Source organism: Rhipicephalus sanguineus, chromosome 10 (assembly GCF_013339695.2).
Source record: "Rhipicephalus sanguineus isolate Rsan-2018 chromosome 10, BIME_Rsan_1.4, whole genome shotgun sequence".
NCBI classification, from domain to species: domain Eukaryota; kingdom Metazoa; phylum Arthropoda; class Arachnida; order Ixodida; family Ixodidae; genus Rhipicephalus; species Rhipicephalus sanguineus.
Window position 1 is genome coordinate 11,539,498 of NC_051185.1, and position 15,054 is coordinate 11,554,551.

The 15,054-nt window shown below is 47.0% G+C and overlaps 1 protein-coding gene across 1 annotated transcript; it reads left to right on the forward strand.

Annotated features, from left to right (window-relative positions):
* The first annotated feature begins 1,019 nt into the window (after positions 1-1,019).
* On the forward strand, positions 1,020-14,076 carry LOC119407045 (neuronal acetylcholine receptor subunit beta-2). Its single transcript, XM_037673876.2, has 7 exons — positions 1,020-1,266; positions 3,226-3,377; positions 4,104-4,148; positions 4,471-4,768; positions 7,596-7,925; positions 12,533-12,856; positions 13,970-14,076. The coding sequence occupies exons 1-6, from the start codon at positions 1,185-1,187 to the stop codon at positions 12,853-12,855; spliced, it is 1,230 nt and encodes a 409-aa protein (XP_037529804.1). The 5' UTR covers positions 1,020-1,184; the 3' UTR covers position 12,856; positions 13,970-14,076.
* Positions 14,077-15,054: the final 978 nt, after the last annotated feature.

A 15,054-nucleotide genomic window follows, 5' to 3' on the forward strand; every position in this document is an offset into this window, starting at 1 on the left:
GTGTCTCCGTTCTCTTCTTGCTACACTTCAATATGTATACTAAACTCTTCTGAAGCCGCAATACGACTTGACTAATTCATTCCAGTTATTCCTTGATAATATCGCTCTGTAAAATGGAAGGATTTCTTTATTAGCAAACATCATTTCATCTTCACAATACAAAGGTGGAAGAAAGTGCTCACGCTAAGAAAGCTACGTAGCCCTACGCAAGTTTTGCATAGTCCCGAAGCAGCCGAAAACACGGTCACGTTAACGCAGTGAATTGCGATATGCAGGTGTATGCACTTATCATTATTATATGTCGTGTTACATAAACCATTACCAAGTGCACCTTTTTTGCCAGTGTGTTGGCAGATGCACAGCATTTGCAACCAGTCAGATGTATTATTAGACGAGTGCAGGGTCTGATTGATTAAAATGGGTGAACCACAAAATTTTCCAGCAAATGCACTTAATCAGGACAATTTCGCTCCTTGTCAGGATTAGAATACTCCTGCTGAAACAAACTATATAAAGACTGCACCCGAAAGTTATTGTAGCCTTTACGTATTATCGTTAGTCACACTAAGGAAATATATGAGGTCTGTCAGTGCAAGCAGTTGTCCCAATCCCGATCTAGATCTGCTCTCGCTAAGTCAGGTCATTTGTTAGGACGTTGCCTACAACAAGTTGCGAAGATGATTCTTCTTCTCTTCGACCCTTGCTAACTTCGTACGATAGTGTCTGTAACCAAATATGTTCGTCTGACACACAATACCAATCATTCTTTTCTCTGATCAGCCTCTATGGAGTGTGCTTGCTAAGGGTCACCACTGCTTTACCCCCAGGCTCCGAATCATGGCAGACCTCAGGAAAGTTTGAAACGCTATACACTCGGCGACCCCAAGATTAGTTTGCTTGTCGATGCTGTCTTAAGTGCAGACTGTGTCAGCCGGTTTCCATCACTACACCGAGCAGAGGGGGGTAGCTGAGAAGACTCAATAAGGTGGTGATCTCGCTGCACAAGGCAGAGACGCCCACCTCGTGGTGGCGCCGTCGTGCTACTCTGAATGGGAGGTGGAATGTACAACAGCGCCTCGTAGTAACAACAGAGTCGTCTTTCGCCCGTTGTGCCGCACCGTTTTCAGTAAGCCAGCAGGTCGTTTCATCGACCAGTTCTGCTCACTGCCATTGTCGGTGCAGCCATGATAACGTCAAGGTCCTTGGTGTTCCCCTTCGCCATCTCTCTGATCATCTTGTGCGTTTTCATCCTCATACCCAGTTTAGGTAAGTGATCCTCGTGATTGTCATTAGTTGCGCATGCTACTAGGTTTAGGGTCGGTCATGGAGACTGGACTTCACTTTTGCGCTACCTTACCTGTGTATTATTTTATGCATTTTTTTAAATTGAAGTAGTAATTATCAGGATGCAAAGACATTTTTTACTTGAATAGTTGCACTAGCTCTAGGTTTTAAAAAACCAAACGGCTTAGTTCTCTTCGATCGTTCATTCGGCACGTTTTCATTCAAGCATGGTACGATGTAACGTAAAAACAAAGGGCACCTCAGCAGGCTTACCTACAATATTGACGCAATGACTATGTATTTGTTATACGACAGTGCCACATGACCATTTTGCATGATCGAAGATACACCACTTGTTTAGGGCAATAAGATTGTAGGTGGGAGGGGGCGGGGCGTCGAAGCCACTTCGTGCGCTGTAGTTCATTGCTGATGATATAGACATGATGACGGAGACAAAGTTCACATTACGCTGCATGCGAGGCACGCAGCAAAATAACTGGTGATATAGCGCCTCCAGTAATGACACATTCGGTAGCAAGCCACATTACGAAGGGCTCGATAAGTGGGCGTGTCTTGGATGCCCCGCCTCCCAATTCGACGAGCGGTCATCACGGCTACATGGAAGCTAAAAGTTCCTGCAGATTGCGCAGACGCTGTCCATGAAACTGCATTGTTTTTGCTTTTTTTTTCATGTGTGCAGTTCTCAATGTGTTGCTGCACTGCTTGGTTCTCATTCTCAAGGTAGCGCGGAAGCCTTGAAACGAAACGTATCACAGAGTTTTGGGGGCCTTAATAGCTGCCGCTGGCAGTTATTGAGTTAAGCTTATCGCAGTGTCGAGGACACCTGTGAATTTTTTTTTTTCGTATTAAAGCCGCAAACACAACGTCGTGCCTCTAATCTTTCTTGACGACTAACTTCGATATGAACGAAAGAATATGTCGCTGCCATTCAATGATGCAGGTAGAAACAGGGATGAACTCTGGGTTCTGCGACTGCAAAATAATTAAAGAGAAGAGATGATGATGATGAAGATGCGTCGACACATAATCATCCTTTCAAAATTCGAGCAGCACTAACGGTCTGTTATGTTGCCTGGACATCCACACGATCCCGATTTTTCAGAAGGCTGTAAGAACGATCTTTAAAGGGTTATTAATTAATTTCATGAAGTAAACTCGTGGATGTGCTCGCACCCCCTGTAAAGTTATTTTCGCCTCATGGCGCTTGTGCGTCTTGTAGGCCGGCTTTGGGGCTTGGCGCTGCGCTGTTCCTCATGGGCCCGCGTAACCTCGCCGCCAGGGCAGCGCCACCGCGGAAACACAGCGCCGTTCCTAGCACGGTGGTGACTACGCTAACTACGCCGACATAGGCCTATTCTGCGGTGAAACTGGCCCACAGGTTGCGCGTGCGCCATGAGGAGAAACAACTTTACAGGAGGTGCGAGCACCCCTTCAAAGGGCAAAAGTGCCCAATTACAATAACGTTTGTTTTTGCGAGGTCTTCGAGTTGTTACAACTTGTATATCATAGCGAAGCAGTGCGTGGTATGTACGGCATGTTTTTTTATCGGATAGGTTATGCTTAAATAACATTATTTTATATGTTATACTCATACATGTATGTTTATGTACCGCCTACCCAAATGTCAAGGAATAGCTGGGCCTTATTTGTGCGCCAGCATATCCTTATACCATATCAAACGTTTCATCCCCTAACCAACGTTGGCGATACTGTATACTCTCAAAGCGCATTGTATGCGTGTGATTATGTGCAATCGCTCGTTACATAAAATATTCCATAATGAAAATCAACAAAGGAGATGGTTAAGCATCGGAGAACCATAAGTCTCCCGAGTGGCTGTAAACAAGTTCCTTACTTGTGTTTCTTGCAGCCTACGCGAACACTAATATAGAACATGAATTAACATTTTATGCATTTCAGATGCGAAATATGTCGACCAGCAAGTGGTGAAGAAGCTTCGACAGAACTTGACTGATTCCGCAAAGTATGACAAGACCTACCAACCACTCAACAAAAATTCGCCCGACACGAAAGTCAACTTCACAGTCTATGCAAAGCAACTGAGGTACATGGTAAGTACCGAGAACGAACAATTGGTGGCGGCGTTTTCAGAAATTTTTAAGTAAAAGAAGCCATATTTTGTCTACAATTGCATAAATTCTTAGAATAACAGAGAGCTGAGCTAGTTGGTAAGTATTCATTCTAAAAAGACAGGGCGTGCAAACACGGACACAACAAAGAAGTCAGGACAGTCAGTCGGCGTTTGTGGTGTCCTGACTTCTTTCTTGTGTCCGTGTTTGCACGCCCTGTCTTTTTAGAATGCATAAATTCAGCTCCTACTTTTGAGTGACTAACAGAGCAGAAACAATGCTACCTTTCAGCTGTTTAAATTCGACCATTAACATTATGCACCGCCGCGGCGGCTGCATTTTCGATGGAGGCGAAATTGTTTGAGGCCCGTGTACTCAGATTTGGGTGCACGTTAAAGAACCCCAGGTGGTCGAAATTTCCGGAGCCCTCCACTACGGCGTCTCTCATAATCATATCGTGGTTTTGGGACGTTAAACCCCAGGTATTATTATTAACATTATACACCAAAATTCACGACAAAATACGTCAGAATTGTTTGTTTGAATATTTCGAATAAATATGGGTCTTTCATTCTCAAGTTCATAAGAGTGAATTTAATCGTAACGGATGGCTCCATCACTACAAGGCGCTTTGGTTTGTTTCATCTGTTCACGAAGTTCTTCGATAAGAATCTTCCTTAATTTTCTAACGTTGCTTAATTTTCTCAGATGCCTGACTGGGACTACATGTCGCTATCAGCATTCGTCTGCATGGTAAGTCCGTTTTTAGTGCATCACCTAATTCTGACGCAGTCTCTAAAACCCGAAGAAACAGTGGTAGAAGACTGCAGCAGAAAAATAACTTCCTTTTTCTTCGGCTGCAGATTCGTAACACTGTTTCTTCTGATTTTATGCTGTTTCCTTTTTGCTGTTTTTTGTTCAACAAAAAGGCCTCTTTATTAAGGCTGTTCATGTGCACTTTCCAAAAATGAATGAATGAATGAATGAATGAATGAATGAATGAATGAATGAATGAATGAATGAATGAATGAATGAATGAATGAATGAATCTTTCTTGCGGCGCGGTATCACGCAGCATTGGATCGACGAAGGACTTACCTGGGACCCGCGCGAGTACGACGATATAGAGGAGGTGACGTTCGGCGACAGCGATGTCTGGACTCCGACGCTGTCGGTGCACGAGAGCTACGGCGTGTACGGCGTGCGCCTCTTCTCGGCCGTCAAGGCCGACCGGTACGGCAACGTCGTCTGGTGCCCCCTCGTCACGTTCGGCATGCGCTGCTCCATGGACCTGCGCGACTACCCGTACGACGAGCACCGCTGCGCCATGAACGTCTCTTCCTGGGCGCATGGCTACAAAGTCAAGCTGATCGGTGAGGGCGCTCTGTGCTACACCACATTGAGAAGCTTCCCGTACACCGTTTTCCTGTTCAACTTCATTATTTGTTTGCAACATTTTCATTGCTATAGCAATTATATGGACACTCGGCGGGCTCTTCCCGATTGCATCATGTTTCACACGAAGTCCCAATCGCCCTCGCATCATACGTTCTACCGGTGAGTAAAAGCGCGCGAGTGCTGGTGACGAACGCGGCTCAAGTAGATGTGAAACGAGACGACCATCTCCGTCGCACGGAGGACGCATACGATAATGCAGACCCGTCTGCGAGGCCTGTCGTCGATTGCTCCTGAAGCACAGAGGAAATGCCGCACCCGTCTTGAAGAAACATGAAGGGACGCCGGGGGAGGGGGGCTGTGTCGCTCTAGCAGCAACTGTGAACTTTGATCATACGGGCGCGGTCGCAATCGCTGGCGCGCGCGCTATCTCGATAAAATACCCTCGTGCGTGCTGTGCTCTCACTGTTTCGCGTTGAGATGATAGACTGCACGAAAATCGCTTCTCTCCTTGGAGCGGCCGTATTCCCTTGCACCAGCGTTTTCTTGAGTTACGCGTGATCAAATCCAAGAGAGTTAGCAGCGAGCCGCGAGCCTTTCTTCGTATAACCATTGCTATCGCAATCTTTGCGTCGCCCTTGCGGCTAAATTGTGATTTTTTTCTCAGTTAACGGCTCTAACACTGCATTATCACTTTTATAAGGGTGAAAGGGTAACTCATTAATACGAGACAGACAGACAGACAGACAGACAGACAGACAGACAGACTTTATTTAGGTCCTGAGGAGCTAGGCAGGGGGCTTACTAGGTAGGTCTCTGCCAAGCCATTGGCTAATCCCATGTCGGAACATAGAGGCCGTGCCTCTCCGCTCGTTCATGAGCCCTCTGGACAGCCAGGAGCTGGACGTCTTGTCTGTGATGGACGTCGCCCAGTTGTCTTCTTGGTTAAAATCCTGCAACGCAGGGCACTGCCAGAGCATGTGATTTAAAGAGCAAAACTCAGCACCACAGTCTGGGCATAGTGGATCAATGTCGGGGTGGAGCATGCTCAGAAAGCCCCTAGTCATTGATACAAGAGAAACCGTTTTAAAGCGAACGCTCTACTACACTGTCTCCCAAGGTCATTCATCGCGTCGCAATGACCTTGAGTCGCCGGAGCGCTCGTGACAGGCGTGACGTCACGCCACGTGGTCCGCTGCGGAAAGGTGTCGCAACTGCGTTCGTTCGGATCCTCGCCGCGGCGGTACCACGTGACCAGACGAACGTTGACCGACGAACTGCTGGTTCGCCGGTGCTTCGCCACTCAGTCTCGTCATAGATTGGCGCACCGGCTCGGCCGTCTGTGCGTACGCTTCAACTCAAGCGAGAGGCTGAATCCAATCATCCAGTAGATATAGCTAGACGGCAGGCCGCGAAATCTCAAGCAGGGGTAAAGTCACCTGCTGAAACACCGGAGCAAATGCAGGCCAGATTACCTCGTTACAGAGTAGCTTACCAAGCGCGGGATAGTCCTGACACTTAAGCTACTGCAGCCGACGCCGTAGTTCAGCAACACCAACGAAGGTTAACTTTAATGAAACGCTGTTTGCATAGTCTTTGTAAAACCAAGCCTAACATCCCTTTCGATTGATGGCTTAGCGATGCGCTTACTCGCCAAGCTAACGTGAACCAACTAGCCCCTTTCGTCGCAATTCTTTCGTTCGTGGTAACTAGGTTTACAAGAGTTAAACCTGTGCCAGTATTGTTCTTTAGAGCCACTTTAAGTTATCGCTTTTTGTTGTTATTTCTTTCAGGGATCGGTAATAAATAACATAAACCGACCGACTTGGTAATTCACAGTGAACTTGCGGATTTTAACCACGAATTGGACTGAAACAAACTAAACAAGCGTTTGTTGTACTCGATTCATTGTTTTTGTACATTTTAGATTACTTTAAAACGCTTCGAAATTTAAAAAATACTGCTGCTCAGGCAAGAACAGGTTTTCCTTGTGCAAACGCTGGTTCCAACGACATTTCTTGTTAGAGGCGAAAAATTCGTGACCACGGGATGTCGCTGGAGCCAAGGTTTTGACAAGTGGACTTGCATTCTTCAAGGCTGCCTGGAAGAAGACAAGCCCGCTTGTCGAAACGTCGGCCCGTGTTCAGGAATATTTAGATGCGAAGCATCTTATGGCGTAGTTCAATCCGGTGGTGGTGTGTGGTGTGTTTCGTGACCACCCTTACTGCGCATGCGCATCCTCCTCCCCTCCTCTCCTCTCCTACGCCCCCCCCCCCTCTCGCGCGCCTCTTTCTCTCCTGCGCAACGCCGCGATGAGCGCCAGCGCATGCACGTCCCCTCCCCCTCTCTCTCCTCTCCTACGCTCCCCCTCTCGCGCGCCTGTCGACCGCGGTCCCCGCTCGCCCTGTGAGAATTCACGGCCAAGCTAGAGGGAGACACGACGCGCGTAGCGTTCCTCTTCGCTTTTCCACGACGCGAGGTCGGCAGCATGCCCGAGGTCGGTAGCATGCCCAACGAACGCCAACGGAACTGCGATCGTGCAAGTGCTCCGGCTTAGCATCGCCTCATGGATCCCCTTTAGCGGAAGATGCTGTAATTTTTTTATCTCTTCAAGCTTCCATGTTCAACTGAAATGCTGCCTTTTTGTTGTTAGGCGACTTCCTGTCCCTTCAATCCTACAACTTCCTATCAATTTCTGTCTTGCTTAGGCCTTAGACAAGCAATTTACCGCCTTCTGCATTCCTTCCTTGGTTTGCTAACCAGACATTCGGAATACATTTTCGGGCTTACGACTCGCTCTTTCAGGCAAGCTTGCCAAGAAGACCTTCGACGAGTCTCATCCGGACTGGACCGGTTACTTCGAGTCCATGGAAACGACCGAGTTCAAGCACCCGGAGCAGGGCGCCGACCCCGTGCTCAAGTTCACGCTGTTCGTGAAGCGAAACTCTCCCGGCTACCACTACACCGTGGTGCTTCCCTGCATGGCCGTGTCCATCCTCACGCTGTTCATCTTCTGGCTGCCGCCGTCGTCCGGCAAGAAGATCACGCTAGGCTGCGCCAGCATCGTCATCATCCTCCTCATCATCCTGGGCCTGAGGCACGACCTGGGTGATTCCATTCACGTACCCCTCATCGGTGAGTTAGAATGCTTGAGGGTTCCAAATCAGCCTTTTGCATTTTCCTGTGCGGTCATCTGCCGTTTTGGTAGGGTTTTGGTGGGGGCCTAGGCAACCGGTATTGCCAGAAGCAAAGCCTCCGAGATGAAGAGACGTTTCGCGACTTTTCCGCTAGGGCAAGGGCGCATGTGCCTTGGCATCGTGAAAAAAAAAGGCTGATTGAGGCGTTATTCTCGTATCCGCATTAAGTAATGAGGAACGTGCTTGTAAGTTTCACCGCACTACAGGCACTTATTGCGGTGAAACTATTAAACGTGAGAAAAATTTATTTATTTATTTATTTATTTATTTATTTATTTATTTATTTATTTATTTATTTATTTATATTCTTTCACTCATTCACACCCTCAAGCCTGCAGAACATTACGGAGGTGAGTGGTAAGGATTAATGATGAAAGTAGAATTCCTGGTGTACAATGTTAGCTCTTTCTAATTTCTCCACACCACAATATGACGTGCATGCTTCGCCACATTACAAATATGTACTGCAGAAAAGTTAGTACAAAACGCAATGAAGATCTGTGTTTAACTAGTGAATGAAGTGCTTAATACGTAAGTCCGAGAAAGAAAAAAAAACCTTAGAAATTTCCAGGTACATAAATATGCTGCATAAATGAAGTTCACTGCACCGTTGAGTAACGACCCACATATCGCTAGAGCAAGAAGCTGTAACCATAGTTTCCCAATTTTAACTAGAGGGATTCAGGCGCTGCGATCGTTCAGCCACCATGGGAATGATGGGTAGTACACGGGTTTGCCTAGTCTCCGTGCTTGCGGGCTTCAAGCGCACTTGTGGCTTTGTTTATTGTTATGTTTTGGTTTTGTTTCGAATAAAAGATAGGACCGTTGTGAACTTCGTGAGCCGATTTGATTCGGTGAGCTTAAAAAGGTCGAGGTGGTGAAGTGTAACTGCTGAACGTTTGCTGAACTTCGTCTTGCGACAAAGCGGCTGCAGGCCACACAGAGCCAAACGGAGCCGAAAGAACGAAGTTTAGACAAATCCGTATATTACATATCATTCCCATGCTGGCTGAAGCGCCTACGTTGCAGCTCCCATAGACACTAGTACCAGAGTTCCCTCTAGTGTATTTATAGGAAACTCTATGGCTGTAACTTAGCAGTTCAAGCCTACATCTCGGTTTTTCGCTAATAATGAATATATATCTCTATCAGCTTCGCACTTTCATACATCAGGTGCAACAGTGCGGAGAGCTGGGCTTGTTGGTTGTACATGATTAGAAAACCAGCGCAAAACCACAGGACACACAGGAAGGGGACGCACACAGCGCTGAACTCTCAACAAATTTATTGTGAAAAACCAAATGCATCGCCTATAAATACACATGAACCACTCGCATAATAGTGCGTCACTGGACATAGCGCAGATAAGCCGCGAATAGCACAACCAAGACCGATCACATCAAACGCCTCCGTAGATACTCCATTTCCTTGGGCAATAATGCGATTGACGGGGTGCTGACACAGTTTTCACCCAACTGCGCAATCTTATACGCTTCAACAACTTCACGCGTTAGGCGGTCCCTGTGCTTGCTGACAACAATACATCTCTCAAAAATAGGTGAGCACGTGCACGACCTACAGTGGATGGCTAACCAGCCATCTTGTCCACGTTTTACATTGTTGTCATGCTCTCTCATTCTATCGTTAGCACAACGACCCGTCTGTCCTACATAATATCTACCACATGTGAGAGGAATCTGGTACACAACATTTTCAATACAATCGATATACCTAGTTCTGTGCTTCTTCTGACAGCCTTCTTCCCGGTTCATTGAATTGCATGGCCTCGTCAAACGGCCATGCAATTCAATGATGTGATCCCTGTTGTTTCACATCAACAGGGATCACATCTGTTGGATGTACTAACCTCGGGGTGAAAAACCACTTCTCCCTTTCAGCTCGGCACACTCAAAGCTGGTAAAACGGGGTATTGTTAACCTCAGCTTGACCAATGCGCTCGAACGGACATGTCCTCATAATCTCTCAGTAGCGTTAGGACAACAGGTGAAGCGACTGGTAGCCGCAGGCTATCCTGAACATGTAATCGTTGCTGTCGCAGAGAGCATGCGCAAAAAATTTCGAGCGTGTAATAAAGAAAATCATGAACCAGAAAAGGGCAAAAAAGAAAAAGAAAAAGTCGCTGTCATTCCATATATACACAGAACATCGCATAACTTGAAAAGAATTGCGCAAAAAGCAAACATTAAGGTGGTGTTTTCCGCTCCCGCAAAATTAAACAGTATTTGCCGTTTGACGAGGCCATGCAATTCAATGAACCGGGAAGAAGGCTGTCAGAAGAAGCACAGAACTAGGTATATCGATTGTATTGAAAATGTTGTGTACCAGATTCCTCTCACATGTGGTAGATATTATGTAGGACAGACGGGTCGTTGTGCTAACGATAGAATGAGAGAGCATGACAACAATGTAAAACGTGGACAAGATGGCTGGTTAGCCATCCACTGTAGGTCGTGCACGTGCTCACCTATTTTTGAGAGATGTATTGTTGTCAGCAAGCACAGGGACCGCCTAACGCGTGAAGTTGTTGAAGCGTATAAGATTGCGCAGTTGGGTGAAAACTGTGTCAGCACCCCGTCAATCGCATTATTGCCCAAGGAAATGGAGTATCTACGGAGGCGTTTGATGTGATCGGTCTTGGTTGTGCTATTCGCGGCTTATCTGCGCTATGTCCAGTGACGCACTATTATGCGAGTGGTTCATGTGTATTTATAGGCGATGCATTTGGTTTTTCACAATAAATTTGTTGAGAGTTCAGCGCTGTGTGCGTCCCCTTCCTGTGTGTCCTGTGGTTTTGCGCTGGTTTTCTAATCAGGTGCAACACTATGGAAGCTAGGGAGACTTCTTGCAGTAGATGCGTTCGCACCAAGAAAGCGTTCTATGATTTTACCGCCCGTAATTCGATCTTTCTTTTTTTTCGTTTTTAGACTAAGTAGTAAATGAAGATGCTTTGTACCTTAGAAATAAACAAACCATGTTATTTATGCGGTTGTCGATAGGTTGTTCTGGATCGCTTAGCGTCTCTTTGTTTTCGTATCCTGGCCTCCGCTATTAGTTCCGGTAGCGCGCAGCCGGAGCCAATCGCGGAGGCCACGTTCACAACGATGAAATCCAAGCGCGAGACGCGCGGACTTACACATCTGACTGGCCGAACTTCTTGCATAGCTTCGACAGCGTTGCACCTGATGTATGAAACATAAGTAGAGTCAAGTGTTTGAATGTCTACATTTGCTGCAAGCAATCGCTAACTAGGGCTTCCACATAATTTGTTAATCTAAATTTATTGATTGTTTCGATATAGTGTCGCTCTAAGTCTTGTGCTGCGGCATGCTACATTACCTTAAAGGCAAATATTAAGTCGACGTTGATTGTTGAAATAGCGGTCGAGAAACCTCGTAGTGCTACTTTTATGCCAAGGAAGTGCTTATTTTGAAATAAAATCACGTTTCAGTGGTCCGCATCGCGTTAGCGCACTTCAAATCACCCGCCTGAAAGCGGTATTTCGCACGTCACTGTTGCCGTACCCAACGTTGCCCGCCTTTAATGCGCGGTGGCCTGCACTGGCGGCGTGCACCATTCGGGCATCCGGCAGCATCACCTGCATGCGGTATTTTGTCGAACTTTATGTCGGAGCGACTTTCACGCGCGTGCAAAACACACGCGGCAGTACGCGATACCGAAACTACCACTGAGATTCCACCACGTGAGCGAAGCAGGGCGCCGGGCGAAGCGCAGTTCGGCGAAAACGGAACTTTTGAACCACGCGCGCCGTTCCCCATGGCAACGCCAAAGAGGTTCTTTTTTCCATGAAGCAAACAGAAACGAACAAGCAGCATTCTATTACGTCTCTTGATGCACGGAAGGTTCTTTTTTTATTGCAGCTGGTTTGATTACTAGTGATTAATTGTATTCAGACTCTCTCACGTCATCGAGATCACTTCCAAAATGTCCCACTAGTGGCGGTCATCGTGTGATACATATAGCTTAATTTCTCGGCAAGTAAGGCACTGCTGTTGATAATACTGCCGTTTTAGACGTTGTAATACATTGAGCATTCACTCTGACATAAATTGTTATTTGCCTTTAGTGTCCCTTCAAGTACCTGCCGCCCGGCCTTTGGCCTCAAGGGCCTTGAGTAGGCATTCGGGCTATTTCCCATTTCTCACTTGTAGATATCACGCTCACTCGTACTTCATTCCACACCCGTAGATCACATCACGTCTCCCTGCCATAATTTTATAATATATACATATCTTTCATGCTTCTATACAGCGCGTGATTTGAGGCCTCTATGCAGCCATAATGCGTCCTGTCATCGCGATCATTAGTCATAGCTAACACCACATAAAAAGACATGGCACTCTTTGGCCAACCCTGGCCCTCGCGCCAAACCAATCCACTAATCACTAATCACTTTCAGTCTTCGGCTCGCTAACAGTGCAATGAAGTTTTTTTTTTTTTTCGTCACCATCAAACGTTGACTACAAGCAAACGGTCGTCCCGACCCCTTTGTGCACGAATACGCAGTCAAATACTTGGGCGTCACGTGCCTGGCCGTAGCCGTGGCGACTCTAATCTCGGTGCTGGTGCTGAACATGGTCAAGAGTCCGATGGTGTTCCGGCCGCCCGATTTCGTCGTCTCCCTACTCTCGGGCGTTGCGGGTCGCGTGCTGTTCCTATGTCCGCTGCCTGCGCCTCGAGCCGCCGACCACGAACAGCTGGCGGACGCCACGTCTCCTCTCGACAAGCAGGACATCATCACGCGCCAGGAGTGGTTCCTGGTGGCTCAGGGCATCGACCGCATCGTCTTCATCATCTACGCCGTCTTCCTGCTCTCCTATCATGCCTGATGTGGGTACACGACCACCCGCTCTCCGCACCCACTACTCGCAACCGCTCCCCACTCTAAGACAAAAAAAAAAGAAAACTAAAGCCAGTTTTACGCCTGTGAAATTTGAGTAAACTGTGCAGCTGGCAAGCAAGCCCCACCGCCTGGCTAACGCACATTGAGTTCTTTCTTCATCGTCTTCTTTTTTCTTCCTTTCATATTTATTTCTTTATCTCTTTCTATATTTCTCTGTCTCCTCCTAACCGTCAACCTCACTTCCCTTTCCCGCCCCTTTGCTATACTATACAGTACACGGCTATGCTATGGTTTACCCTCTCACATCCTCATTTTCCTCCTGCTCACCCTCACGTCAGTCTTCACCCTCACTTTCTTTTCTCGTCCCCTTGCTAAACTTTACTATACAAGGATATGCCATGCTCTACCCTCTCCCCTCCTCCTTTCCACCCTCCTCACCCTCACATCACTCCTCCTTACCCTCATTTCCCTTTCCCACCACCCTGCTATGCTATACTATACTATGCTGTGCATGGCTATGCTATGCTAGGAGCTGCTTGGCACATACAGTTTCGTAAGGCTAGATCCACCGGCAACCTACAACATGAAGAGAGAGAGAAGGAATATAGGAAAAGTAGGGAAGTCAACTAGACTACGTCCAGTTTGCTACCCTACACATGGGGAAGGGAATAAGGGAGTAAAAGAGAGAGAGAGAGAAAGATTACCTGTTACCCTTATCCTGTAATTTTCCTGGACTTACCTGTAAAGGATTACTTGTAGAACGTTCTATTCCCTCTACTCGTCACCTTTCAACTCCGTCGTTCCTCTTCACCTATGCAGAGCAGCCAAGTGGGCGTCTTTCAGGTTAACGTTGCTGATTCACAGCTAATATGTATTTGGTTCCCTCTCAATTTACCACTCTTCGCGCAAACTTCTCCAGCATCCAGCATGAGTCAGAGGTTGAATTTGAGGATACCTGTAACCCTTATGTGTTCATTCTCGCTCAGCCTTGTCGTTGATGAATGTCAGTGCTCACATAAAATTGCTGAAGTTTGTTGTCTTCTGAAATATACAACTATGATGTTCGTCTGCATACGTTTCAACCTCTTTCTTCTTTTCAGAGTTCAAGAAGAGACAGAGACCTGACGTCATCATTACGCGGTTAGGAGTGGCACGACATAGGTGTACTTAAGTTATTAAGGTTGCCAGCATGGGCGACTTGGCAAGCACGTTGTTTTGAAAGTCAAACCAGTGCACGGGAAACAACGAGAACATTTGAGGTGTACAGCGCTAATGCTCCGTTTCACTAAGGGTGCGGGTATATTGTTTGTCTTGTTTATTTTGTTTCTTTTCTGTTTCTTCCTATTTTGTTTCATTTTCCCATTTCTTTCAGTATTCATGTCCCTTTTGTGTGTTAATAAAGACAGACGTGTTGTCAAAATTTTCGCTAAAGTGATCAACGAAAAGAAAAAAAAGAAAACTCACAGGGTCCCTCATGCGTTCGCATAACACGACTCGAAGGCGAAAGCTATCGCCATAATTCATCATCTTGCGAAGTAGGGACGCACTCACTGCTGGCGCGTTCACACTTGTCCTCCAACAGGGCGAAAGCGGCAAAACTCACCGGAAATTCGCTCGCTTCGCCGCCTAAGCGGCCGGAAAACGAGGCGGCGAGCCCGATGCAAAAAAAAAAAAAAAATCGGTCTGAGACCGATGTCTCCGCCACGCGAAAGCGGATCGCATTTCCGCTTCACAAGAAGGCGTACTTTGGCTGCACTAGCTCAAGCCACGTGATTTAAACAACTGCCGGCCGCAAATTCAACATGGTGGCCAGGGCGTCGGCGGTGGCTCGCAACGGCGCATTTGCAGACTACCCGTGCAGCACGACAAAACTCACAGCCTCGACGAGGACGCGTTCCTCAAGAGCCTGGCTTGGATTAAGATTGCCGAGAAGACTGGAATTTGCAGAAGGTGAAGCAGCAGCGAGTCGGCGTGCCCCAACGTATCTCGCTTTTGCACAGCCGGGTTAATCCGCCGCCACCGCTGTTGGCGTGCCCGCTTATGTAGTTTCTGCTGGTGTATCTCCCGAAACAACGGTTGAAAAGGTGAAAGCCATTTCTTTTATGTGTTTTGCATGCATTACTTGAATTCGGTAAAAAATTATATGCTCAGGAAACGGGCAAAATATGATGAATTCTCGAAGTGC

Excerpts from the sequence above, each read along its gene's own strand:
- LOC119407045 (XM_037673876.2), top strand. The coding sequence starts at position 1,185 with ATGATAACGTCAAGGTCCTTGGTGTTCCCCTTCGCCATCTCTCTGATC. Across the intron at positions 4,149-4,470 it reads TATCAGCATTCGTCTGCATG|CATTGGATCGACGAAGGACT; the intron begins GTAAGTCCGTTT and ends GGTATCACGCAG. Across the intron at positions 4,769-7,595 it reads CTACAAAGTCAAGCTGATCG|GCAAGCTTGCCAAGAAGACC; the intron begins GTGAGGGCGCTC and ends TCGCTCTTTCAG.